We start from the raw sequence: 26,069 nt of genomic DNA, 5'->3' as shown, positions 1-26,069 counted from the left end.
AAGTTAATGACCAAAATAGGTAAAGGGAGAAGCCCACGCACGACACACAAACACACACAGCCACAGACACTAATATAGGCAGACAAACAGACCGATAGACAGACAGACAGACAGAGAGAGAGAGAGAGAGAGAGAGAGAGAGAGAGAGAGACAGAGAGACAGACTGACTAACAAAGGGGAACAAAAGCCAAAAACGACAGCGTACCTAAAAAGTAGTTTTTAGCGTAATGTTTTTGCTTGCTGTTTTGCTTCCGCACTTGTATGAAGCTTAAAGTACACACACGCACACACACACACACACACAAACAAACAAACATTCACATACGAGTATACACGCACACACATGGGAAGCGTTGTGTGCGCCTAAAAGCAGGCAACATCAGACAGATGAAAAAATCGCTGAGTGTATTTGTGTGTTTATAGAGTCCCTAGTTGCGCGTGTGTGCGTGTAGTTGTTGCTTGCGAGCATGTGCCCAGATAATTAATAGCGTTTTACTTAGGCGCCAAGCAATGCCAGCCATCTGTTTCGCCTATTTCCCGCCCCTAAAAGCATCTGCAAGCCTCCAATATCTACTGCTCTGGCTGCTGCGTGTGGCTTGCTGCCCACCGCCTTTGATGCTGACGGACTTCTCCTACCAAGCTACATACATATGTATATATGTATGTATACGAATAGTGGCTCTCTCTTTTAGCCTTTCGCTTAGTGGGATGGATGGGACTGCGTGTGTGCTGTGCCTTTGAGCCAAGCCAGTAAAGGTTATGAATAGCGGCTTGGCAAGAATACCGTGTCCACTCGGCACCGCAACTGTCAACACGGCAGGCAGCTTTTAGCTTGATTATAATGACTGACTTCTGGTTTGTGGTACACACGCACACACACACACAAACACAGAGACACCAACGCAAACGTAGTTTTCGTGGCCTGCTGTGAAACGTCCCGCCGCAGCTTGCCTCAAAGGGGAAACCCATTTGGTCCAACAATAATAAATATTAAATATTCCACACACTCTTGCAAGATTATCAACTTTTTCGACTTCATCGAATATATTACTTGTAAAATATACAAAACCATTTATAAGTGTATCGATCACAGGTTCTTTAAATAAACAATAATAAATTGTGTGAGCCTACAGACTCAAAGGAGGATTTACAAGTACATTCTAAATTGCACTTTTAACATAATTTCTAATAATCAAAACATGTACACTTGTTTCTGAAATTAGAAATGGGAACTACATCCATTTTCAATTCATAAATTTCCCAAAAGTTTACAGAACTAACGGTGCTTTGAAATAAATTGGCGATTTACTAACTTTCTCCGTTTTGTATGAAATATTTGAAAATCAACCAACATTAAACTAAACATTGTACAGAAACTATAACTTACTTAAAAGCTAAAATCTACTCACAGCTCCTAATAATTTGTAATTACAAACCAAAACTATTGACGATAGAATCAATGGCATTAGCAGTAAGAATTCGCTCAGATATCTCCCTAAATGATTGCAAATTTATGGAGCTTTGTTAAACAGAGAAATGTCTATTGTGCTTATGTCTGTTTCCTTTCTTTTAGAGTATGTTCTGATGTCCTCATTTCAATTTCAATTTAAAAACAAAATAACGCCATATTCCGGTTCCTGATTTATTGATTTTCTTGAGCTGGTATTTCGATTAGCACATTGATTTTATTTCGGACCATCTTTCTAATATTTTCTCTTTCTAATGCTATATAAATTCAATTAGGTCTGGAAACTTTTATTCCCTTTTGATATACAAGTATGATTGTTATTTCATTTGGTTTTTGTAGACTGAATCCATAAAACATGATCTCGAAACGAAAATGGCCTCACATAATCTGGAGAAGCAGGTGGACAAGCCGCAATACAATCAAACGGCGGTCCTGCTGATCACGGAGACGTGTGCTTTGGTGCGGGAGAATACCTCACGCGCCGTCACATCGCTGGACAACATGGTGGTGTACTTCATGAAGACCAAGGGCAGTGAGAGTGACACATCCCTGATGGGTCTCTTGCACGTAAGTTGCTTGAAATCGAAACCGATATCGGAATCGGAATCGATATGCAAATATTTTCTATTCTAAATGCCATTCATGTTATAGTTGGGGGAATTTTACGAGTCCATACGCTGGCCGGTTACGCTCGGATTTCTCACCGTACTGCTGATACTCTGCACGGTGCTGGTTATTGGAGTGGCTCGCCGGTCGCGCTGCACGCTGATATTCTTTAGCGTATCGGGACTATTCTGCATCATTATCTGCTGGCTGCTGGCGGGCATTTATTTGGCATTCAGCGTGGCCGCTGGCGACTTCTGTATGCGTCCGCACGAGTATATGTGTAGGCAGGTGGGAATGGTAAGTACGCCATAAATCAACTCTAGCCGTATTCCATGATTTTATTAAACCCGTACACGTTTTTTCTCTGGACCCCTACAGCGTAGTCCATATGTCTACTTCCTGAATTGCGGCACATTGAGAAATCGTTTCATTCTGCGCCTCAACGAATCCCGGGATCTTGTGGAACGCGCACGGGAAAGCGTCTTTCTTCTACAACGGTGAGTTCTAAGCTAAAACTTCACATCTACAGTCTGAAGTTTCAGAATTTCGATGAAACAATCATTTTTCTATTGAATATTTTGGCTCTAGTTACCCTTAAGTCCCCTTATTCTTCATTCTGAAGTAACAAGAAGAAATCCTCTAGATTTGGGAGGCTTATAATTCCCTTTTTATTCTGAAGCTAATCAGATTGTTTTATTTTGTTTTCAGCATGACTCAGGACACGTATCCACGGATTGACGTGCATCGCACATTGGAGGCAATGAACAATGATCTGGAGGAGACGAAGCGTAATCTGACTGTCCTCTCCGCCACCCTGGACAGACGTGCGATCGATCGACACTATGCAGATGCCCTGCGCGGCTTATGTGGCGGGGGCCTGCTCGGCCTCAGTCTTATGATGGTGGCGGGGCTGTTAACTTCATTTTTGCTCACTATACTCGTCTATGCGGACTCGCATGCGTGGATATATTTGACCAAACGGTGCGTGTTAAAACAAAAGCACTATATGCCATTAGCCAATTCGGCACTATTTTTAAACTGCTCCCTCTCTCCCTCGCTATCTGCTTTATAGGCCGACAGTGGATGCCGATAAATCGGAAACAGCGCCTCTATTTCCCGCCTCGAATGCGCCGAGCGCAAGCATCTCACCTACGGCCCCCATCAACACAGGCACCATAAATCGAACCCTGTTGCATCATCAGCAGGCGCACGGTGGGCCGCTGGGTGGTGGCAGCGGCGGAGGCACCCTTAGTGGAGGTGGCGCTCTCGGGAGCGGCGGGCCCTATCGGAATGGGACAGCGGGCATGAGACAAGGGTTGGCATCACCATCATCACAATCAACCAATACATCATCTACTACAACTTACCACAACAACAACCACCACTACAACCACAACACACAGCATAGAACTAATACAGCAAACACGTCGGCGGCCGGTGGCCTGTTGTTGGGTCGCGTCAGCGGCCGGCGCTCCCCGTCACCGCCGCCCGGCTATGATATGGTGCATGGCACAAGGCATGAAGTTTAATTTCTTTTTCATTTTCTGTTGCCTCATTAATTAATTTACATTTTAGTTCACTTAGTTTAGTTTAGTCTATGATTTAAGCGGTTAGTTAGTTATTTAGTTAAGTCGTCTACTCCGTAATTGTATTATTCTTTTTTTTCGATTGACGTAAATAAGCTTAATATTAGTATTGTGTTTTTGTAATTTGATTATTATTTTCGATTCATTGTGCCCTCTGCCCAGCACGTGTCCATTCACATCTCTCACCCGTCACCTGTCGTAATGCATGCTATAAAGAGCTTTACTTTAAGTAACAATGTAGAGGCCTAGAGTTCAGCCTTCAGCGCAAATCGCACTCAAAATATTATCAACATGTCGCGAGGGGTGTTCACTTTGTATTCAAAATAATATTCACAAACTACCATTCATTTAGAATGTGACAGCTTAGAAATGGATTGCGTCCTTCTACGATCAATGGAAATTATTCTAATTGTTACGAGGGATATACAATTTGCATTTGAAACCTTATTTCCATTATTCATGCATTTGGCTGCTATTACTTGTAATTAGACGGGAGTTTAAAGGAATCCAGTCCTTTTCAAACCGATGGGTCAACTGTTATTTCGAAATTCAAAATAATTCCAAGAATTCTCTTTATTAGTTATCATGAATTGAAGGGCTAAGGATAAAGCTAGAAATCTTTTTAAAATAACATTGTATTATTACAAATTAGAAATCATAAAATATTATTATTGTACTAGTGGATGAATAATAAAAAGAGAGAGGAGGGAAAATTTTAGTTTTATCTCATTCCAATTGCACAATAAATGCTTAGTAGAAAGTGGGAGAACTATTGAATTTCTACCCAAAATTCTGAATAATTTAGCAGCTTTGGACAATAGGTAGTACTACTTGTATATGCTCTAAAAGTTCTCTACGATCCAAGCATTTGCTCAACATTCTGAATCATTGTATTGTTTGAATCGCTTAATCGATTGACGAAGTTTGGGGGAATATTGCAGAGCAGAGCAGCGCAGCGCAGCTCATCGAATATCTTGTTTCATGTCCATTTCCATAATCCAATAGTGTACATACATTCTTGTATATCGGCAGAGCGCAAACACCCCCTAATCCAAATTGAATTACTCACACCCCCACGCACACACACTCGCACACACGTTAACTACTAAAACAGCAACTAGAACAAGAACAGCAAGAAGAAGATAGCATTTACCCTGGAAGCCGTACTAATGTGTAATTTTGACTTTCGTTTCGCTTGGCAGGTCCGGTCATCATACGCTCGGTCGGCTGCCCTCGCACCACCAGCAAGCGTCATCGTACTTGCCGGGACCGAACAACGGCAAATACGCGACACTGAGCAAGCAGTGTAAGACGCTCGAGTCGAACGACTTCTACTGAGATTCGCTTGCCTGCAGCACATATGCAGGCAATAGCAACAACACACAGCAGCAGCAAAGCAGCGGCATCGCTGCCAACGTTGGCGCCAACCCCAACGTGCACGGCAGCAGCAGCAACATCCTGAACAGCACCACCAACAGCAACACACTGAAGAACATATTCGCCTCGGCAACACTGCCTAGATCGACAGGCTCGTCCATACGCTCGGTGCTGTCTGCCCAGACGGCCAATGCCATGTGCAAGTCCACCGGCAACGGGCTGGACGGCGATCTGAGCGATGATCGAGATCCGCGCGACGTCACCAACAACAGCTTCAATCGGTTCGATCCCAAATACATCAGCATCGGGCCGAAGGCGGTGCGCGGTAATAATAATCTAAACATTGTGGCCGCCGCCACAGCCAACAAGTGTGCCACCCTGCGTCATGTCGGTCGTTACGGTGGTTCCCTCAAGGGTGCCTCGCCATCGCCTAACTTGCGCAGTGCCAAAACGCCTTCGATAGCCACAGTGTCCAAGGATTATTGCCAGCAGCCGGATTGCATACCGCAGGTGTATGCAGCCACCTCCACGGACATGCTGGTGGCTGCAGGCAGCACCACCGTTGCCCAACCGCCGCCACCGCCGTCACAGCAGCAACAACAGGCAGTTCCGCTGCCGCCACCGCCACAGCAACAGCTGCAGCTACAGCAGCAACATGTGGTGCAAGCACAGCCCGCGCCACCGCCACCACCCAAGCCAAAGATAGTCAATACGTTTACCGAAATTCCAGGCACCACCGGCGTGGGCAGCTCCTATGCGAAGGAGCATCAGCAATTGGCGTTGCAGCAGCAACAACAACAGCAACAGTTGCTCGCCTTACAACAACAGCAGCAGCAACAGTTAATCGCGTTGCAGCAGCAGCAACAACAACAGCAACACCATCCACCGACCACACACATATTGCCACCCTCGGCCGTCTACAGCATTGAGAGCAGCGGCGTTTATCCGCAACAACAGCAGCAGCAGCAGCAACAACAACAACCAGCGCCAACGGCAGCGCCCCGTGTGCAGCGTTCGCTGAATCCGGCCTCGATTGTCAATCAGCCGCTGCCCGATATCCCCGTGCAATCGCCCACAACACCCGCGCCTCAGTCAAAGATCTCATTGCAGCCGCTCTGCGCAGCCAATCTAAGTCAGTATCGTTCGCTACAGCGTCCGCAGACGCAGAAATTGCAGCTTGCCCAACAGCAGCAGCAGCAACAACAACAACAGCAGCAGCAACAACAACCGCCAACGCTGCCGCCCAAGAATCGTCACAAGTCATCGCGCGATGCCAGCAATGCCAATCACATGCAGACGCTGCCACCCAAGTCTGCCAGCCTGCGCCAACAGCAATCTGCCAGCTTTGGCTACGAACGAGAGCGCGAGCGTGAACGGGAACGGGAACGCGGCGAGCGCAGCGAACGGCCACGTCGTGCTGAAACGCTCGATAATGCGCGCAGCTACGCAGAGCAGCAGCAATATGGCGGTGGTCAGCCAGTGCTGAGCATGAAGAAGCAGCACTCCTATGACAGCAGTACCTACCACCAACAGCAGCAGCAGCAACAACAACAACAGCAACAGGCGGCCTTCTATCAACAGCAACAGCTCCAGCAGCAGCGCCAGCACAACAACAATTATCACCATGGCAGTGGTACGACAGGCGGTGGCAGCAGCAGCAGCAGCAGCAAACAACAGGCGGCGGCAGCTGCAGCAGCAGCCGCGGCCCAGCAACAGGCCTTACTTGTGGAGCAGCAGCAGCAGCTCTTCTATCGCTCCCTGAAGCGTGGCAGCTCAGCGGCTGGTGCCGGCGCTCTGGTCAACAACGATCTCTATTCTGTAACGGAATTGTAGGAGTGCGCCTGCTGCGGCGGCGGCGTTGATGTTGTGCGACGTGCCACCACATGTGGCACAGCATCAACGGCGTTGCACGCAGCGGCGGCGGCAGCCAGCACACAGACACACACACACACAACACAGCAGCAGACTCAGCGAGAGACGGTGACGAGCACGGCGCCCATTCCACTTCCACCCAAGAAGCATCGCGCCCAATCGCAGCCACCGCCACAAGCCTGCAATGCGAACCTGTGCGACGATCACGAATACGATGAGTACTGTCCGCAGCAATACGAATCTCAGGCAACAGTGGTGGCAGCCACACGCGAACAGCGACATGCCGCCGGCAGCTCTGGTGGCTCCAAACAGCAGCAGCAGCAACGGGCCGCCACCTTCGATGTAGCCGATGCGCGCGACTATGAACTGAAACGTTTGGGCAATCGACGGTCGCAGCAGCAAGCGGCGAGCAGCAAACGTAATGGCGATCATCATCATCGCAGTCACGACCGTGAACGCTCACGCAGTGATCATCGCATTGCCAGCTATGCAGCTTGCGATGACGCGGCGGCGGCTACAGCGGCTGCACTTTGTAGCAGCAGTGGCGGTGGTGGTTCCATGAGCGTGCTGGCCAATGGGCGCCATCAGCAGCAGCAACATCAGCAGCAGCAGCAGCAACAACAACAGCACCAGCGACGCGAGAAAACCTTCAAAGTATGATTTTTAGAGACGTCATAAAAATTGTCCAATCAGCACGACGTTGGCGGCGGCGTCGGTGGTGCCGGTGGTGCCGGTGGCAAAAGCAGGCGGCGCACACAGTGACCATCACGAAACGACGACTACGTTAACGACGGCGAGGGCGACGCTGGCTAGCGTTGCGGATTTTTGTAATAATAAGAAAATGCACACGCAGCAGTAAACAACAAAAATGATAAACAACATATAATGCTAAACAATTTTACTAGCAATTACCCAAAAGTTAAGAGAAAAGTGAAATTAAGTTAGCCAGAATTCAAGAACGAAAGCAAAAATCCCATGCACAATTGGCGTATCCCCCTCTTTTTCACTCTATCTCCGTCTCTATCACTCTTTATTCCTTTCGTAGTAGTGTGAGTTATGCGTAGTGGAAATATTAATGTAACATGTTTTGTGAAAAGTCCACCATACCCCAGACCGCCCACGACACTGCCAATCAATGCCCACAATCGTTTTAAAAGTATATTTGCCAATTGGCCAATCGGTTGAGGAAGAAAAATGTAAGATTTCGATCAGATTTGTGCAAATCGTATTTCTCGAACAATTTCAGCTCCTTTGTATGGAGGAATTTTCTCTCTAACATTAGAAAGTGGAATTGAATTCGACGAATTCACACCAAATTGGTGGAAAGCGATTTCGACATCAAATTTAATCGAATTCGAAACAAGAACAGGCCTTGTTAACTGTATGCAGAATTTGTTCAATTATGTAAGTGGAGTGAGTTGAAATCTCCAGCGAGATTTCGCACATATGTGCCTCATGCAAATGCACACACACACACACACGAACAGAGAGAAACACAACACGCACATATACATAGACAAGCTTATGTACACCACCACACACCTACACCGATACCAACACCAACACCTATGTACACCCAAACATTTACACAATGCGCCAAAGAGGGTGCCCGTTGCCTTGGTTCCTCTCCTGTGTTGTTATGTTCAGAGTAAAAGGAGTAGCGCTTGCGATTAGATCAGAGTTTCAATATATCAGAACTTTAATTTTGGGAAGCAGGAGGCTAAAGAATTGATCCCAAAGGCGATCATATTCCAGAACATATTACAAAGTTTTCTATACAAAAATCATCTTGAAATGCTAATATATTGGCGATATCTTTACAAACAGAAAACTATTTCAAGAGATTGTTATAAACTAAGTTTAGTAGTTTTTCTCTCCCAATACATCTCCTCTCTCAATCCTCTCTTGACGTTTTTGTAGAGAACACTGAAGAACTGAAACTCTGGGAGAACTGTAATACGCGCTCTCTCTTTTTTCCCCCCAATTAAGTCAGTCGGCTGGATGCAGCTGCAGTTTCCATTAACAAAACTTGCTTTGTGTTGTTGCCTATTGTTATAAATATGTAATTGTATGAAATCAAATGATTTAAATAATTTTTTTTTATTCATAAGACGTATGTTTGTATCTAAGTTAGTAGGGCTTGTTAAGTAAATTGTAAGCTATATATTATTTATTTATGAACATAAGCGATCAGCCGAATGCCTAACGACACCGATATTTATTGCATCAAATTGTTTGTCTAGCATAATTCTTTTATTATTTAAAAATCCGTTGCGAAACAAGCAACAACAACAACAACAGCGAAACATATGAGAAATTTTTGTGACGTCAGAAATCTAAAGGAAGCAAACAGAAACAGAAACCGAAAGCACAAGACAGAGACAGTAACTGCAATGAAATGCTTAAGCATTTCACTCAAATATATACATATAGAGAGTAAATTCATTTTAACAGAAACAACAAAAACAATGCACAAGATATAGCGAAAGTTGTGGCAAAGTTGACAAAGAAACGAAAAGAAATAATAATAATAATGAAACATAAATACAAGAGAAAGGCAAGAAGAGAACGAATAAAGGATAAATATAACATACTACTTGTTTGAATATTTTACAAATTAAAATAACACGAAAGTATATATACTTGTATATATATACGCATACATACGATACGATAATACATGCATGTAACAGATAAAAGATATATATATATATATATATATATATACAGATATATACTATATATATTGAAAACAACAAAACAATGTTCAGGTCAATAACTGCATTTAAAATTTGTTAGGCGTTAAAAACAAATATGCTCTTTTATACATACGTACATACATATATACATACATACATATACCTACTACCAACAGATACGATACGATGCCTCTCTACATACACACATACCTATGTATATGAATGGAATTTGCTTTGGCAAACCATGAAGCCATCAATGTACATTACAGACGAGAACAAAACGACACTAAACAACACATAACACTAACAAACACACACACACAAACATACACTCATCAACTCGTATATAAACAATATTTCGAGATTGATATGACGAGTCGAAGCAGACAACTCCGATTGTTGTGGACCCACACTCAACACACACACACATATATATATATAGTAAATATATATACATAGCACATAAAACAGCCATATACACATATACAACTATATATATATATATATATATATATATATATATATATATATATATATACATACATATACATATAACAAAAACGTTATAGAAATCAAAACGAATTCGAAATCGAAAACAACAATCACAAAAATTATTCTCTCTGCTGTGCAGATGCAAATAAAAATAAGAAAGAAAAGCAAAACAAATCCTAACAAAAGGCAAACATAATGTAAAATGCAAATATTTTGCGTATCCCCTAAAGCATTACAATTAAAAAGCAAAAACAAAAAACAACTAATCATAATAATAATAATCCCCAAATGATACCATTTCTAAAATAAAAACTCAAATATTCCATGAAAATTAACAAAAATAATTCGCAAATTCGAACCATATTGTCGATACGTGGGAGAGAAAAACGGATGTACATATATTGTCAGATCTGTTCCTATGCCGGAAAGTTCGGTGATAACTTAAAATCCCTAGTTGCCAGTATTCCACAAATAGGTTCAGTCTCCATATTCAACAATTAATGACATGACTCTTTCAAATGTTTTCAAAACATTTCTGCCAGGAATTGGAACGCATTGGGAATTGAAAACCTCTAAGCTTTTCGATCTCGCCGCCTTGGGCTCAAAGACAAAACTGTAGCTTACCTCAAATCTAAACAGAGAACAGTCCCTTCCATTTTTTCTATTTCAATTCCATTCCATTAGTGTTAGAAATGGAAAACTACACCGCGACATTTTGTCACTCTAGCATTGGAACAGACCTTCCGATCAGATATCTCTCCTTTCTCTCTAACTCCCACAGGAACATCGACAAAACGTTTTATCTCTGCAATTCACAAGTAAAACGAAAACCGCATATACATACATATATACATATTAAACGTACAGTCAACATTCCATTCCAAAATCGAATTGCCCCAAACATGGACTTGAATATCGATCTTACGAGAGAAAAGTTCTACGTTAACAAATGATGTTTCTTCTCCTAGTTTTAGGAGCGCTCTTGTTAGCTCGGTATGTATGGTCCTTTAGAAAGAAGTGGTGGAATTTATTTCACAAAATGTCTTTTATGATTTACATACGAGTATCCACAAAATAAAAGATAATGGATAGAATATTTTTATGGATTAAAGCTCGATTTTTTCTGTTCACTTCGCCAACGTTCCGCTTGTCTAATACCGCCAAATTTCAGAGTTAAATGTAGATGAGAAGCACGAAAGGCAAGGACATTCAATTGAAATCGAATTCCCTTTTAGAAAAATATATATTTTCATTTCCAAAGGGGCATTTGATTTCAATTCCATGCTTTCAAAATGACGAAGCACTTTCAAAAATGTAGATAATATTTTACGCGCTTTTTTGTTGTTACAAGTGAAAAAAATCGTTGAAGCGAAGTGCTTCTAATATTTACCTTACTTTTACAATTCAAAGAGCATATGTATTTGTAGGGTTTTAATCCAGAAAAAATGTGTATGTATGTCCTTCCACTCAGTTGTTGTTGTCCACCCCTGTATATATAAAACTAAACTGTAGCTCAATCATATTCATGAATTGTTCAGATGGGTTTTTACAGCACTAAAGAATAACTTTGTTTTATGCCGCAAAATGTTTCAAAACGTAGCGTAGTGTTACCCCGTAAGGCCAAAATAGTTTTTAATGAAAAAAAAAGAATCGTGTTGAGAAAACAAAACGAAAAATGAATACCAAATAAATGCAAAGAGAAGGCAAGCAGACAGATAGACAGGCAGGCAGGCAGGTATTTACTTATAGCATTTAATAAAACAATTTAAAACAAAAAGAAATGAAATTCCATAAATAAAATCAACAACAATTGAACATGTAGACGTGTGTAAAAAAAAATCGAAGCGAAGCAGCCACAAAACAAACTCCAAAAACGGTTAAAAAGTTATAGACTCTCAGGACGAAATGCACCGTCGTTCCCCACACTTCCTACCTATCTGGCAGAATCGAAATCGAGAAGCAAATACGTATATATAAGATATAAATACAAATAGAGTCGAACTTGAAGTTTTAGCATTTAAAACAAAAAAAAAAAAAAAAAAAAAAGAGCAACCCAGATGAAAGAATAGCAACCTTTCTACATTGCAATTATTTACTCGAATGATGCTCTCCCCTCAGAAAAACGTACATTAGAATATACTATATACACGTTTCTTTATGATCCATCCCTGTTACATTTCAAAGGCATATTTTATAATTGTAATAACAATATAAGTCTGTAAATTTGTTAACATTACTAAACTCAAGTTAAGGTAACACGAACACACTCACACACCGCACACACACACACACACACGCATTAATACGAGTATGTCGTCTATATGTAGTAGTTATAGGTAAACCAAATTACAATTATACAATTATAAATTTTAAAATTAAAACTCAAATCATAAAAAGAAAATGTGTGAATTATACAGTAATGATTGATAAACAATTGTTGAAAGCAACTGCTTTAAAATCAAAAAATAAAAAAGAAAACAACAACAAACCAACAAGAAAAGTAAAGAAAACGAAAAAGAAATTGCATTAAAAGATGATGATGATGATGATGAATAAAACGAGAATACTTATATAACAGTTGTGAACAAATTATATTTACATAGCGTATAAATAAATTGCATTAAAATTAATTAAATTAAATAACTTAGAACGTTATTGAACTTTTCTGCAATGCGTTTAAGTTACAGCAAGTAATCAACAATTAATGAATATATTACATAAAAACACAAAGAAAGTTTTAAAGCGACGTTAAGAAATGTTGAAACAAAACCAAAACGAATCATGTAATAAACGGGATGCGCAACACATTATAAGAACATTGACGATGGAAGGGAAATTACGAGAATTTCCCAAAAATAAAAAACAAAAAAAATTGAAAACTAACGCCAAAGCAATTCTTATTATACATAGTACTTGATTATGAAGCTTCAAACTTGGAGATTCAGGCTAATTATCGGCCCTGTGCTCCAATTTCTATTATGCATATATATGTATGTATATTTATACATATGTATGTATATATGTACATCTAATTTTGTTTTTACACGGTAGATTGGTTCCAGAAAAAACCGTGTAAAAGAATACATTGATCATATGCAGAATATGTGATTTGTTCCTTATCTCTAAAACCTATTAAAATCAGTGAAAAAAAACAAGGATTATTCTTATTTTAATAAATCCCATATATAAGAACTGTTTCTAGCTGTTTGTCAGCTGTGTGAGTTTATGAAAAATTGATTTTGTGTTATTTTGAATCGTTGGAAAGGAATAAAGTCGTGTAACAACATATACAATTTTTATACTCTGTAAATGAAATGTACAGAAGTATATTAGGTTTGCGGGAGCTGAAAAATGTAACAGGCAGAAGGAGGTGTAGCAGACCCCACAAAGTATCAATCAAAATCAAAGTATCAGTCAATCTAGCCCTGTCTGTCTGTCTGTCCGTCCGTATGAACACCTGGATCTCAGAGACTATAAGAGATAGAGACACCAAATTTTCCACAAAGATGCCTTATGTGTGTATTCTATACGATTTTGTTTTATTTTTTTGATTTTCCCCCCCACTTCCCCCCTATGGTGGTTTTCCCGATTTTCCATTCGTATAATCGCCTATATCTCGGAGACTATAAGACCTAGGAACACCAAATTTTAGTCCAAGATGCCTTGTGTGAATACAGAAAAAATATATATTTTGGAATTTCCCTCCCTCCCCCCTCTCCCCCGCAAATCGCGATTTTCTCTAACTCCCGTAATTCTTGGAATTTCGAACTATTTTGTTGAGTTTTGCAAATACCCCCATTATGTGTCCGTATGCCAAGTTTCACTATGATAGACCGATTTAACAAGAAGTTATAGCCATAAATATATTTGCTGCTGCAGCGCTGCTCAAGCGCTGCCCGCGGCTGTTGTTGATGCTGTTTAGTTGACTGCTAACATGTTTACACAGACACGAATGGATGCGCATAGGCATACATACACTCACACAGACGCAATTGCTATGTAAATATGCAATTATATACCCTTTACGTGAGTTCGAATACCGAGAAAGGTAAAATCGATCCAATTTTTTTTTTTTTTAATTTTCTTTTTTTTTTTTTCTATAATTATTGTAAACATATGTACAGAGTATTTCAAAGTCGGGACACCCGACTTTAGCTTTTTTACTTGTTAATTTTCAAACCGTGTAAAAACAGAATTAGGTGTACATTTATAACAATTCAAAGCTGCCCGCCTACACATACATATGTAAATACTATGTCTATGTGTGTGCGCGCCTTCCGTAGCGTCCACTTATCCGCTCTGTTTACTCTCGCCTTGTGGAATGTGCCGACTCGGCATTTTGGCGCAGGCTTTCGGCTCCCTTGACGATCGCTCTGAACTTCTGCTGTGAGTCAGTGGCAGTCGAGAAACGAAACCTACAAGTTGTTCTAACATTTTTGCTTTGTGAAGCGCGTCATTAATATGGATACTTTCGGGAAACGCATAACTGGCACTCCCAAGGTTGACTCGTTGGAGGTTGAAGACCGACCACCGTTTAACTTTAGCCGTCTCCACTGTCCAATACAAAACTCTGAGGTTGCGGCCATAAATGCCTTTGAATTTGTATCAATAGCCAATTCAACGCTAATCGAATTTTCTGAAGTCTCGTAAGTACGCACCTTCTTTATTATTGTTAGTATAGAAAGGCTTAACTCTCTTTAAACAGCCACAGACTCGAAATCGTTCCACCTTATCACCTGAAGGGGAGGCACCAGCCGGCGGAATCTATGAGTGATGGGGAGTTAGAGAACGACCAGGAGGAGGAGGAGGAGGTGCTAGAACGGTGGCAATGGGAAGATCTGGATGATAACAATAATGACAGTGACAGCTAATTGCAGACACATGCAATCGCCAGCTAATCAAACATTTTTGCAAACACAAAATAGAATAAACAAAATTAAACGAAAAATTGTTTATTTTGTATGTAAATGTTACAGAATTGTGTGAATAAATGTGGATTTCCCCAATATGTGTTCAATTATTGTGATGTGCCGATAGACATAACAATTATCGGCGTTACATTATTGATAGTTCGCCTCTTGTTCTATCTACAACCCTAATTAAGGCATTGTCACTATTATAAGAAAATTATATTATATTTATGTAACGTTGGACAAATAACTTCAGCATTGCTTCGAAACATAATATTATTTCGATTAGATGCATCGAATTCAACAAATGAAACTTACTTTCCAATATTAAAAGTATCGATTTCCTTTGCTATCGACGCTGCCTTGACATTGCCTATCGTTTGGGTTTTAATATGTCTGTTGGAAATTCAAAAACCATTTGTTCAATGCGGCGAGCTAGCTATTTTTTAAATACACTTTTCGTATTTGGAAAACATCGATTTGGTAACAGTTTCTGTTTTACGCTTGTAATGATGCCGAATCTGTATCAAAAACCCTTTTCTGTAATTTATAGTGCAGTGTCTAGTGTACCAGGAATCTACCAACCCCTTCTCAATCAAGTTCAATAATCGCAAAACTTAAACTACAAAAAGAGTCAAACAAATTTGTTGGCTTTCCCAAAAAAAAAAAAACGTTCATTAGTGGTTTACTTGGTAATACGTAATGGGGTGGACATCGAGGACATCATTTTGTTATGATAATTTTAACGGCAGTTATTGGAATTATTTCAATGACACGCACATGGAATGTGTATACATATGTATGTTTTTTATAATTCGAATTGGGTCAATTTATTTGGCATGCTTGAAGGCCCGCTGCGGCTTTCCTTTTATTTGAATTTATTATGTAGATGCGCATACATACATATGTACATAAATGGGCCGCAATGCCATCAATGTTAACGCCGCCATTCTAAGTGGCAACGCCAAATACACAGCTGATTTGTGTTTGCAGCTATTTAAATTAAATCTGTTTCTTTGGCAATAATGGACTTCAGCGAGGCTGGCGACGCGCGCTGTTATCTCTGTAACTATAATTTCCGGGATAATAAGGTGTACGAACGGATGTTTGAGGAGCGGCTAAATGTGAATGGCCAACCACAGAATTCGCTGGCTTCTATACTAGCCATCGTTTTGGGTTACGAACTGCATGAGCAAAGCGTGCACTCGACGGTGTGTTGTTAATTTTTGTAACTGAAGCTGAATTTTAACTTACATTCCACTCCTCACAGCTGTTGTGCAGCACTTGCAAGGTGAGTCTGTTAAATTTCGAGGCCTTGGAGTGCAAGCTGTATGAGGCTCGATATGAAATACTTCGCACACACAAAAAAACAATAAAACTCTACGAAATGCATGTCAAAACTGTTAAATGTGTCGGCGATGCTGAACATATACAGCCATTGGACATCAAGGTAGAGGCACAGTCGGATTTAGACTCCGATTTAAGAAGTGACAATGCAGAACTGAGCACATTAGAGTCGGATGATTTAATCTATTTCGATGACGAGGACGCCGCTGGCGAGCTCACTGTTGAGATCAAGACAGAGGAGGAGTGCGTTAGTGTGCAGCAGAAAGAGCAAGAACCCCACATTAAAGAACAGCAGCCGCAGAAAACCCGTAGCTATGCTTGCACCAGCTGTTCGGCGACATTTCTAACGCGCCCACAGCTCACTGCCCACCGCCGTACGCACAAACAGTTGACCTGCAAGCACTGCGGCAAGACGTTTGGTCAAACCAAGGATCTGCACGATCACATACGCACACACACCGGAGAGCGACCATACGAGTGCGAGCTGTGCGGTGCCCGCTTTACGCAGCGCTCAAACTGGCGTACCCATCTACAAACCACACACTTAAGCGAGGCCAAATTTAAATGCACCGAATGTGGCAAGTGTTACAAACGACAACGCCTGCTGGATTATCACATCAAGTCAGCGCACACTAAAGTGCGAGACATCCGCTGTGAGCACTGCGAGGCCACTTTCAGTCATCCGCACTGCTATAAGCAACACCTGCTCTGCCACACGGATCAAAAGCACTTCAGCTGTGATATATGTGGGAAGCGTTTTAAACGCCGCGAGAATCTGCAGGTGCACCTGTTCGTCCACAGCAACAAGAAGCCGTATGCCTGCAATGTTTGCGACGCTGGGTTTATGCGAAAAGCCCAATTGCTGGCTCATATGCAGCGAAGTGATCATGTAAGCGATACAACTGTGATAAATCGCCCAGAATTCAGTACCGTCTATAGCGATAAGATGGGCCGAAATCTACAGTTACCGCCAGAGGATACTGCGGAGGCAATGCCATCGTAATTGGATCTAGAAGTATGTTATTAGGAACTCAAAGCTTTATTGTATATTTATTTATGTAATTATATGTACATATATGTGAAATAGCGGAATATCCCGACTTGTGTTTAATTATAATGCCATCGATTAATCGTCAGTATTAAGAGGTTATATTTATAAACTGTAGCTTAACTAATATTAACAACCATTTAAAACGTACTTTTATTCCTATTAGCTGGGCGATATGGGCGCCTTATGAACCCCCACGAAAATATGTCCTTCCAAGCTATGTATGTGTGTCTAAGCCTACATATACATACATATATACATATGTACGTTGAACAGCAATAATAATTTTTAAATTTGGAGCTTATATTAATCAGGGGCAATAAATTCTATTCAGTTGTCAGCTAAATAGTTTAGTTGCAAGTTAATGCATTTTGAGAAATTTTGGCACAACATCAACCGATCCTTTCTCATCCTGTCAATTTGATTTTGTCATTGTCACTGTCATTTGAGATTTAGTTTCTCCTCACATCTTCTTCAAAGCAACTTTCTCAAGAAACTTATAGAAAATATGCCTGTTTACACTCCACCTATGCATGATGGATGTAAGTAGACAATTACTATATATGATATGATAACTATAAATTGTAAATTTTTTGCTTTTCACAGCGGTCTTGGGATCGTCGCCCGTCATATTATTACTGGAAAGTTCTGAGGGCAATATTTTTTGCACTTACGACAACATATATACCTGCATTGAGGCTTTATGCAAATTCTATGAGGATTGTCTGCTGAATCAGTATCCCGATGCGCAGACTATTACCTATAATACCGATCAGCTGTTCGATTTTCTGGCTGTGTTCACCGACTTGTGCTGCTTGGTGTATCAGGAAGCAACCCAGTCCTACGTAGCCCATAACCGGGCTTGGATATTTTGGATGCTCTATGAAATGCTGTTGGCGCAGTTAAACGAGCAGTAACGAGACCAATAGTTGAATCTTAAAAAACTAATGCAACTAACTTTGCAATCGCAATTCTAATAAAAAATGACACATCACACCTTTTGTGAAGCGAAGTGAATATTCCTAAAACCGATTTATATGGATTTTAATAAATAAATGTTCTATGAATTGCAAAAGCAAAAGTGGATAAATTCATAGAGATTAAGTGTGACAAGTTTAATTGACGAAATCTGTAGCAGGGAAAGGGGAAAATTCCAAAAAATAAAATAAAATCGTCCCTTCTCGGATGGGATACTGGGATTGGTTATTCCAACTTTTATAGTTTTTGATATCCTTGGACCCAGACGGACAGACGGGCGGACATGTCTATTCAGAATATACATATATACTTTACTTGTATGAGGTGGGAGATGCTTCCTTCTGTCTGTTACATACTTTGCACAAACCTAATATGGACATTTCCACAGAAAAGTCCACCGTGACCGAAAAATTAAAAGTTAACAAACAGTTTTTCTTTACTTGTAATATTTAGGAGAAATGTTCAAATATTATTAAATTAAAGAGTTCAAAGCTCTACCCTGTTGTGATGGCCTACAAAGTTTAAGTTCAGGTTTTTGGTCAGTTTTGTATATTGTAAGACCGTCTTATGTTTACCATTTACGATTCCAATATCAATTAACGATAATTAATTTGCTTTTACCCTTCTTCTAATGTCACGTCAAATCAGAAAAAGGACATTTATTCTCATTATCCTTACGCTGATGATCGGAAGTGCGTGAAAATGCGTATTTAAACCAGAGTTCGTAAAACGCTGCTACCCATAAGAAATTATTAGGGCGCACTGCATTCCCAACTAAATGGAAGCTTTTAGAAGCACACTTCTAAAACTGTAACGGCTGTTAACGCTGTCAACAACAGCTCCTTAACAGCCAGCAAGAACAGAGAAATGTTAACAAGGGATAGAGGCAGTGATGCCAATTCTTACTGCAAAAAAATAGCTGAAAGGGCATTAAAAATAACTACAAATGTAGAATATTTAAAAATATGCAACAATTATTATTTATTTATTAATTCTGTCGCGCTTTAATAAGCCAAGTGTATTTAAAGAAAAGGAACTTGGCTTTTCGAAATAAAATTAATTAAAGCTCAATCGACATATTATTTGTATTTCATAAACACAAATTGCATACAAATTAATGTCTATGTGTAATTTTGTTCCAATACTCGTTTTTTTAATATAGATAATATAGATAACAAATCTTATATTCTTCCTATGACATATTCTTTCAATTTTGGCTTCTTTATATTGTAATGGGATCTGGTCGCCATTGAAAGGTTATCTGCTCCCTAAAAATTTTGATGCCAATTTGGGGAAAATGCTAGAAAACATCGAATAAATATAAGCAAATAATACAGGGAAAAAACTCAAGCAAGTCAAATGCATATACCTATACTAGTGCAATAACGTTTATAACAGTAATTATGGCTTTTTTGTTATCCTTTTTTTTTTAAATAAGTAGCTAAACTTTCAATAAAGCAACAGTTCGAGGGCAGAACTTCGAAAAAGGCCTAAGCTGGTGGGAAAATAGCTAAGTTGGCAACACTGGGTAGAGGCTTTACGTCGGCATCGTCGTCGGCTTGGCTAGGTTCAGTTTCTGTGCGGTGCGCACCCACAGCGGTTGTTGAGTTGAGCAGTCTGCAGAGATTTATCGGGCCAATTAGAAGCGTTCTAACTGCCACTGCTACCTGCAGGCGATGCATAATTAAGGCGGCACACAAGTTGCTAAAAGTTATGTAAAGTGTGTATCTGTGTGTATCTGTGTGGGTGTGCCTGCGGGAGCCACATTGTGCGGCGTGCAACGTGCAATTTACAATTTGCAACAGGTGAGCAGCGAGTGGGCGACTTTAAATGTGCGTGCCACAAAGCCTTCAACTTGACAACAATTGTCGTATTTTTGTTCCATTTTCTTTTTCTTTTTTTTTTGTATCCGTCTAAAGGAATTACAACAAATCTTGTGCGCAGTGTGTACATATGCTAAGTGTGTGTGTGTGTTTGTGTTTGTGTGCGTGCAAAAAAGTAAAAACAAATTGTTTGCAAATTTAATGGCAAAGTCAAAACCAAAGCAAAAGGCCATAGGCAATTACAGTTTAGTGCCAAGTTTGTCGTTTGCCAAAAAAAAAAGAAAGAAAGAAGAAAAATCAAAAGCAGCAACAAATCAATGAAAATCCGCTAAGCAACCAGCATTGGTTTTAACTCGCAAATGATATTGTTTATTGGAACATGTGTGCGGCTAGTAATATCGATAGTGATCAGATAATGACCACCTACCAATTGATAAGCGAAACTATCATATGAATGTTTACAACTACAGCGTTATCATTGTGGAGAATTCGCCACAGTTCGGCAGCGTGATTGGGCATCTATGTATATATGTACATAGTATGTAGAAATCAGCTCGGCGTCAATTCTTATCTAGCCTCTGGCTCAGGCTGTGGCCCATTCATGTCAATGTCTGATTGTGCAGCTACAAATTGATGCTGCCCCAGCCTCCTCAAGTCTACAGAAGACGCCGAATTTCTCTCGGAGTGTAACTTGGGTATTCTATCAAAGCTATAGCAATCACAATCTTATCGACCTTATCAATCAATAATCGCAATTCACGCTTATCGTGTCCACCGACTAACTATCTGTCAAGCTATCTATCTATGTATATGCCTGTCTGCCTTTATATTAATTATATCTTTGATGGCGATAAGTGTTTACATTTCAATCAAATGAGGAGCTACTACTGCCCCATCAGCATGACTGCAATATATAGAGACTATTTACAAGTACACACATACTTGTACATATGTAAGTAAATATATGTATTTCTATGTAGGCGAATATTCGCTATAATTTTAAATTTAAATTATAGCTTTCTGTTGCAAACAATAGATGTCTCTGTACTTGTCATGTTTAGATAGGAAAACTTAGGTTTAGAAATGTGTTACTGAAAATAATAAGTTAGTTTCGTTCTCAATTAGCCCATATTTGTACGGATTTCTTCGACTTTAACCTAAAAATCCTTTAAATATAGTGCAGATATTGGTATTACTTTTTACAATACCAATACTTATCTTATTTTATGCTTAAGTTAATACGAGCCCCTCAAAGGCATGTTTGTTCTGCAGTGTTCCCTTTGGTCTCGACTTGGATTGGTTTTAGATTTGAAAATTGCCACTTTAGTTTATCTTTGGCAGCAATAAACTGATTTAAAAAGTATGCTCAGAAATTATTTGATCGTTTGTAAAAAGTGCAATTCAAATAAAGACCTATAACACTCTGATACATACATACGTGTATTTTGTGGCGCAAATGATTCACAAAGAAAAATGCAAATAATTTTGGAATACATTGACTACGCATTTGTCTATATGGGTGTTGGATTGCCGCTGTTTTGGAGTCTGTCATCATGTGACAGAGTTGATAAGAAGGCCCCTGCCCTCAAATTCGCGACGTATTGCGAAGTGTGCCAACAATTTTGTCGGTTGTCAAACGCCGCAACGCCACAGCCGTGAACTTGCTGCCAAAAATCCGGACAGACAGACTAATAATGATGTATAACTACATAGTGTAGGTATATACATATACAAGTATATGTAATACCGAGCGAGAGAAGAAGATTGTAAAACGTGTAAAAATCGAAACAGCTGGAACGTGCGCTCGCAATTGTTTCGAGATGGGAGTGGCAATGCATATAGTACTACTATATATAGTACATACTCGTGTACGATTAGTATTTGTATAGAATCCATAAATTAAAAAACCTAATCGTTAAAATCGTTGTATAATCCCATAGAGATGGCTTTCTACAACATTCAAACATTTTTCACTGTGTACAGTCCTTAAATAAAGGTACAATTTTCGAATACCCAGGCACAGATTTGTGATTCTCTCTTATCTCAATCAGCAGTAATTAAAATAAAACAAGTCTCAGTGTTCGGCGAGCATTATTTTTATACTAGTTTTAGAAATTCCTCTCTCACATCTCAAGCATTAATCTATTTAATAATCGACTTAAATAAAGCCAAAAGATTAATCAAAATTAGGTATGCTTTATAAGAAAGTTTAAAATTATAAGCAGGGCATAAAATCTCTCTCTCTCTCACACTCTCTCACTCTCTCTCTTGGAGTGATTTTTCCTGTATTCGAAAACCGGAAGAATAAATTATGTGTTTTGAGTATGTGGAGCTTTACAGAACAAAATTATTTAGTAAAAATTCAATATGGAATGCAATTCTACAATAAAATAAAAAAAGCTTCTCAATTACGTGTTGTTCTCAAATCAAATGCCTTTCGAAATAATCTTTTATCAAGAATTTCGAAATTAAGAAAAATATACTTAGGCAAGCATTTTGTACCAAGCTGACTTTTGATAGAGCTACAAAATTCCTTGGCTTTTGTCGTTGTTTCGAAAAACAAAACAAATTAGATGGATTCAAATTTTTAATGGATATTCATTTTCAGATATATAGCAGATATATTGGATTGATCTTACAGCAGCCAATGCAGAGCTCATACTCCGGTGATCGTCTGTGCATGCTAAGAACAAAAACCACAAAACCCACCGACTCACACAATGGAGCCGTCGAACAAGGTTTACAAGGACACAACACAGCCCCTGCCAAAAGTTAGCATAAACATGCCCTCGACGTCGACATCGGGAGCAGCGTCGAGGGCTGCGTCAACAAAACCGGGTGCTCGACGTTTCTACTACAACAGAAAGGACAAGAGCGATTTGGGTGAGGATTTCGTGGCGCCCGACGGTGGTTGGGCGTGGCTAGTTTGTGTCGCGGCGGGTGTATCTAATGTGAGTTTTTATGGATTTTCCGATTCTGAAATTATTTGACTAACAAATTATATATGTTTTGTCGACAGTTATCGATATATCCGTGCCTTCAGCAATTCGGCTTTATATTCCGCGAACGCCTCACAGTTCTGGGAATGACGAGCTCACAAATTACGACCATTATCAACACCAATCCGGCCGTGTCTGCCTGCACGGGCCTGCTAAACGGTCCCATGTTCCGGCGCTTCACCTTCCGTCAGGTGGCTATAGCCGGCTCCCTTCTCATATTTACCGGCATTCTGCTTACTGCCTTTTGTGAGACCTTCGCCGGCTATATGTTTGCCTACGCCTTGCTCTTTGGTAAGTGAAGGAATGTCAGGGGGTTTTTCTAAAGGTCGAACCATTTCATTGAAAGTCACAAAGAAGTAACGAAAATAATTGTTTCAACATTTCTGTTCAACTCTTTCAAGAGAGGCATTCAACTCAACTAACTTGCGAACAGCATAACTGATTTTTAAGCTTATAGGTAGTCCTAAAAACAAGTCCTCTATGCCTGGCACATTTACTTAAAAGTAGTTATTTATTTAAATAAAAGATTTAGCTCAACAATAAAAGTTGTGAACCATTCGAAAAAAGTATGGTCTGCTTAACTGTAAATTTATGATCTATACCCTGTGCCCGCTCCTCCTCCTTATGACAGCTATTTGATAAAGGGCGCTGATTTAGATGAAACTTCAGATTATGTTGGGGCATTATAAATTGAACAGTATACATAAATTGGGGTCTGGCATACCACAATGTGATTTCGTTCCATCATGACAGAAGCATGATTAAATATCATCAAAGTTCTCATAAAATTGATTAATTGTCCTACCTAGGACAGATCTTAAATTAAGATTAAAGAGAAGAAGAACAACATAGATTTGTTTTAGACTTGTTTAGACTAGTTTCTGGCTGTTCTATAGAGCAATCATCTAAAATGCAACTAAATTTCTGTGCAATATGTTTGAAACATAGAAGTTGATTTTCATTGATCTTAGAGCTTTCTTCTGTGATTATCAACTTTTGCAATTTTCTGATTCAATACTTTTCAATACTTTTTAGGTTTTGGGATGGGCATCAGCGTGTCGGCCTCCTCGCTGGCCATCAACACGTACTTTCAGCAGAAACGGAGACGGGCTGCTGGCTTTTCGTGGACCATCACCGGACTGGGCCCCATATTTCTGCCCTACTGTGTGACCTATTTATTGGGTGTGTACGGAGTGCAGAGCACGGTGCTGATCTTTGCTGCCCTCTCGCTACACGCCCTCGTCAGTGCTATGCTCTATCAGCCGGTCCGTTATCACGTCCCACCGCCAGGCTTTTCGCCGGTGGGGGAGGAGCAGCAGCAGGCGGAGACATTGTGCGCTCATTGCACACTGCAGCGGAAACGGGAAACGGGCATATTCTCTAGCCAATATCTCTACCAGGATGACGATGCCCAGCGACCTGGCTATGAGATCATTGAGCCGGGCACGCCAATGCTGTCACGGGCCAATGACGGCTGGTATGGATCACGCCTCTCACTAGCCTCCAATGGCGGGGGCCGTCTGCGGTTTCGCACCGTCTCCAGCTCCAAGGACTTGGAGCACACGCAGCGCTTAAATCGCGTTATATCCGAGGAGGCTGAAGAGCTGCAGTCGAGGGAGTTTCTTAAGCCGAATAACTTCAAGCGAGAGCGAGACGAGAACAACGAGGGTCTGAAGCGTGAGTTTTCCTTGACCGGCAACATGGATTTGAAGATGTCCTGCACCTGCAGCGAACAGCGTGCATTATACGATCGCATTGATGCCCATACCGAGAACAACAATGCGCCGTTTTCATTGGAGAAGCACATGGAAGATGGTGATGGGGAAGGGGTTGGGGAAGAGGAGTCAGCTAGCTTGCAATCCATTAGCTGCTGGCAGAAAATTGTCACATTTTTCGATTTGGACCTGCTGCGGGACTTTACGTTCGTGAACTTGGTTGCTGGTCTAACCATCATTAATTTCGGCGAATTGAACTTCTCCATTCTGACGCCATTTATTTTGGACGATTTTGGCTTCGACACTTCACAAATAACGCTGGCCATGTCGCTCCTGGCCGGCTTGGACATCACAATGCGCTTCTTTGTTCCGTTCATCACGGAGCACATTGCGTGGGACAACCGGGTATTCTTCCTCATCGGTGTCGTGGGCATAGCCTTGGGTCGCACCGTTGTCGCCTGCACACGATCCTATGCCATTATATTGAGTTCCTTTGTGTGGATCGGTCTGTGCAAGGGCGTACGAACCATATTCTGGCCACTCATCATACCCGGCTATGTGCCGATAAATCGCTTGCCAGGAGCTTCGGGCCTACAGCTACTGATCTCGGGCCTATTCACCCTAGCAGCAGGCCCATTTGTTGGTAAGTTGATGAGAAACATCTATATTTTAAAAATAATTATATTAACCATATATATGTTTTATCGTTCAGGTCTCGTGCGGGATCGATTCGACTACTCAGTGACATTGCATTGCTTAAATGCAATGTCCTTTGTGGCCGCAATCTCGTGGTCTCTGGAAGCGCTCATTCGACGACACAGACGCGGAGTGAAGAGTTGAAGTTCGCAAGGCTGGTGCCAAATTCCCAAAAGCCGTACTCCTAATATTTTTTTTAATAGTTTTAAGCTTGAGTTTTCTAAATACCCAAAGAGTCAAATATAAGTAGGTTACGAGAAAGAAGTACCCGTATGTAGTGTAAATGGTAAACCGATTACATTTTCGATTTCGTTGCCGATGTGAATCGGACCTTCGAAGTCACTTTTCGATTTGTAGTAATAGTGAAAAGCGATGTGTTATTTATTATTTTTTTGCAATTCTGAAAATGTTGTGAAAATTGAACTGGATTAGACCTACACAGTCTTTGAGGTT

At 40.5% G+C, this 26,069-nt stretch overlaps 5 protein-coding genes across 5 annotated transcripts in view; all 5 read left to right on the top strand.

Annotated features, from left to right (window-relative positions):
- The window catches only part of LOC115628040, a 32,417-nt gene extending 22,915 nt beyond the window's left edge, over positions 1-9,502 (top strand). Inside the window, 7 exon segments of the mRNA XM_030523985.1 lie at positions 1,808-2,035; positions 2,120-2,371; positions 2,453-2,571; positions 2,783-3,055; positions 3,147-3,590; positions 4,863-6,667; positions 6,737-9,502. Coding sequence (XP_030379845.1) covers positions 1,808-2,035; positions 2,120-2,371; positions 2,453-2,571; positions 2,783-3,055; positions 3,147-3,590; positions 4,863-6,667; positions 6,737-7,569 — 3,954 coding nt within the window. The 3' untranslated portion in view covers positions 7,570-9,502.
- A 5,012-nt stretch (positions 9,503-14,514) lies between these two features.
- On the top strand, positions 14,515-15,061 carry LOC115628007. Its single transcript, XM_030523930.1, has 2 exons — positions 14,515-14,746; positions 14,806-15,061. Exons 1-2 carry the CDS (start codon positions 14,562-14,564, stop codon positions 14,969-14,971), a joined length of 351 nt encoding a protein of 116 aa, XP_030379790.1. The 5' UTR covers positions 14,515-14,561; the 3' UTR covers positions 14,972-15,061.
- A 974-nt stretch (positions 15,062-16,035) lies between these two features.
- LOC115627959 (gastrula zinc finger protein xFG20-1) lies at positions 16,036-17,449 on the top strand. Its single transcript, XM_030523852.1, has 2 exons — positions 16,036-16,221; positions 16,281-17,449. The coding sequence occupies exons 1-2, from the start codon at positions 16,036-16,038 to the stop codon at positions 17,358-17,360; spliced, it is 1,266 nt and encodes a 421-aa protein (XP_030379712.1). The 3' UTR covers positions 17,361-17,449.
- Positions 17,450-17,867: 418 nt separating this feature from the next.
- On the top strand, positions 17,868-18,387 carry LOC115627871 (protein enhancer of rudimentary-like). The gene is made up of 2 exons (XM_030523755.1): positions 17,868-17,947; positions 18,012-18,387. Exons 1-2 carry the CDS (start codon positions 17,914-17,916, stop codon positions 18,320-18,322), a joined length of 345 nt encoding a protein of 114 aa, XP_030379615.1. The 5' UTR covers positions 17,868-17,913; the 3' UTR covers positions 18,323-18,387.
- A 1,622-nt stretch (positions 18,388-20,009) lies between these two features.
- Positions 20,010-25,880, top strand: LOC115627844. Its single transcript, XM_030523700.1, has 5 exons — positions 20,010-20,188; positions 22,815-23,157; positions 23,226-23,496; positions 24,241-25,563; positions 25,633-25,880. Exons 2-5 carry the CDS (start codon positions 22,927-22,929, stop codon positions 25,758-25,760), a joined length of 1,953 nt encoding a protein of 650 aa, XP_030379560.1. The 5' UTR covers positions 20,010-20,188; positions 22,815-22,926; the 3' UTR covers positions 25,761-25,880.
- The last annotated feature ends 189 nt before the right edge of the window (positions 25,881-26,069 follow it).

The sequence above is a fragment of the Scaptodrosophila lebanonensis genome, unplaced genomic scaffold, assembly GCF_003285725.1.
Source record: "Scaptodrosophila lebanonensis strain 11010-0011.00,11010-0021.00 unplaced genomic scaffold, SlebRS2 tig00000098-arrow-pilon, whole genome shotgun sequence".
Taxonomy (NCBI): Eukaryota; Metazoa; Arthropoda; class Insecta; order Diptera; family Drosophilidae; genus Scaptodrosophila; species Scaptodrosophila lebanonensis.
This window is presented reverse-complemented; position numbering and strand designations above follow the sequence as displayed.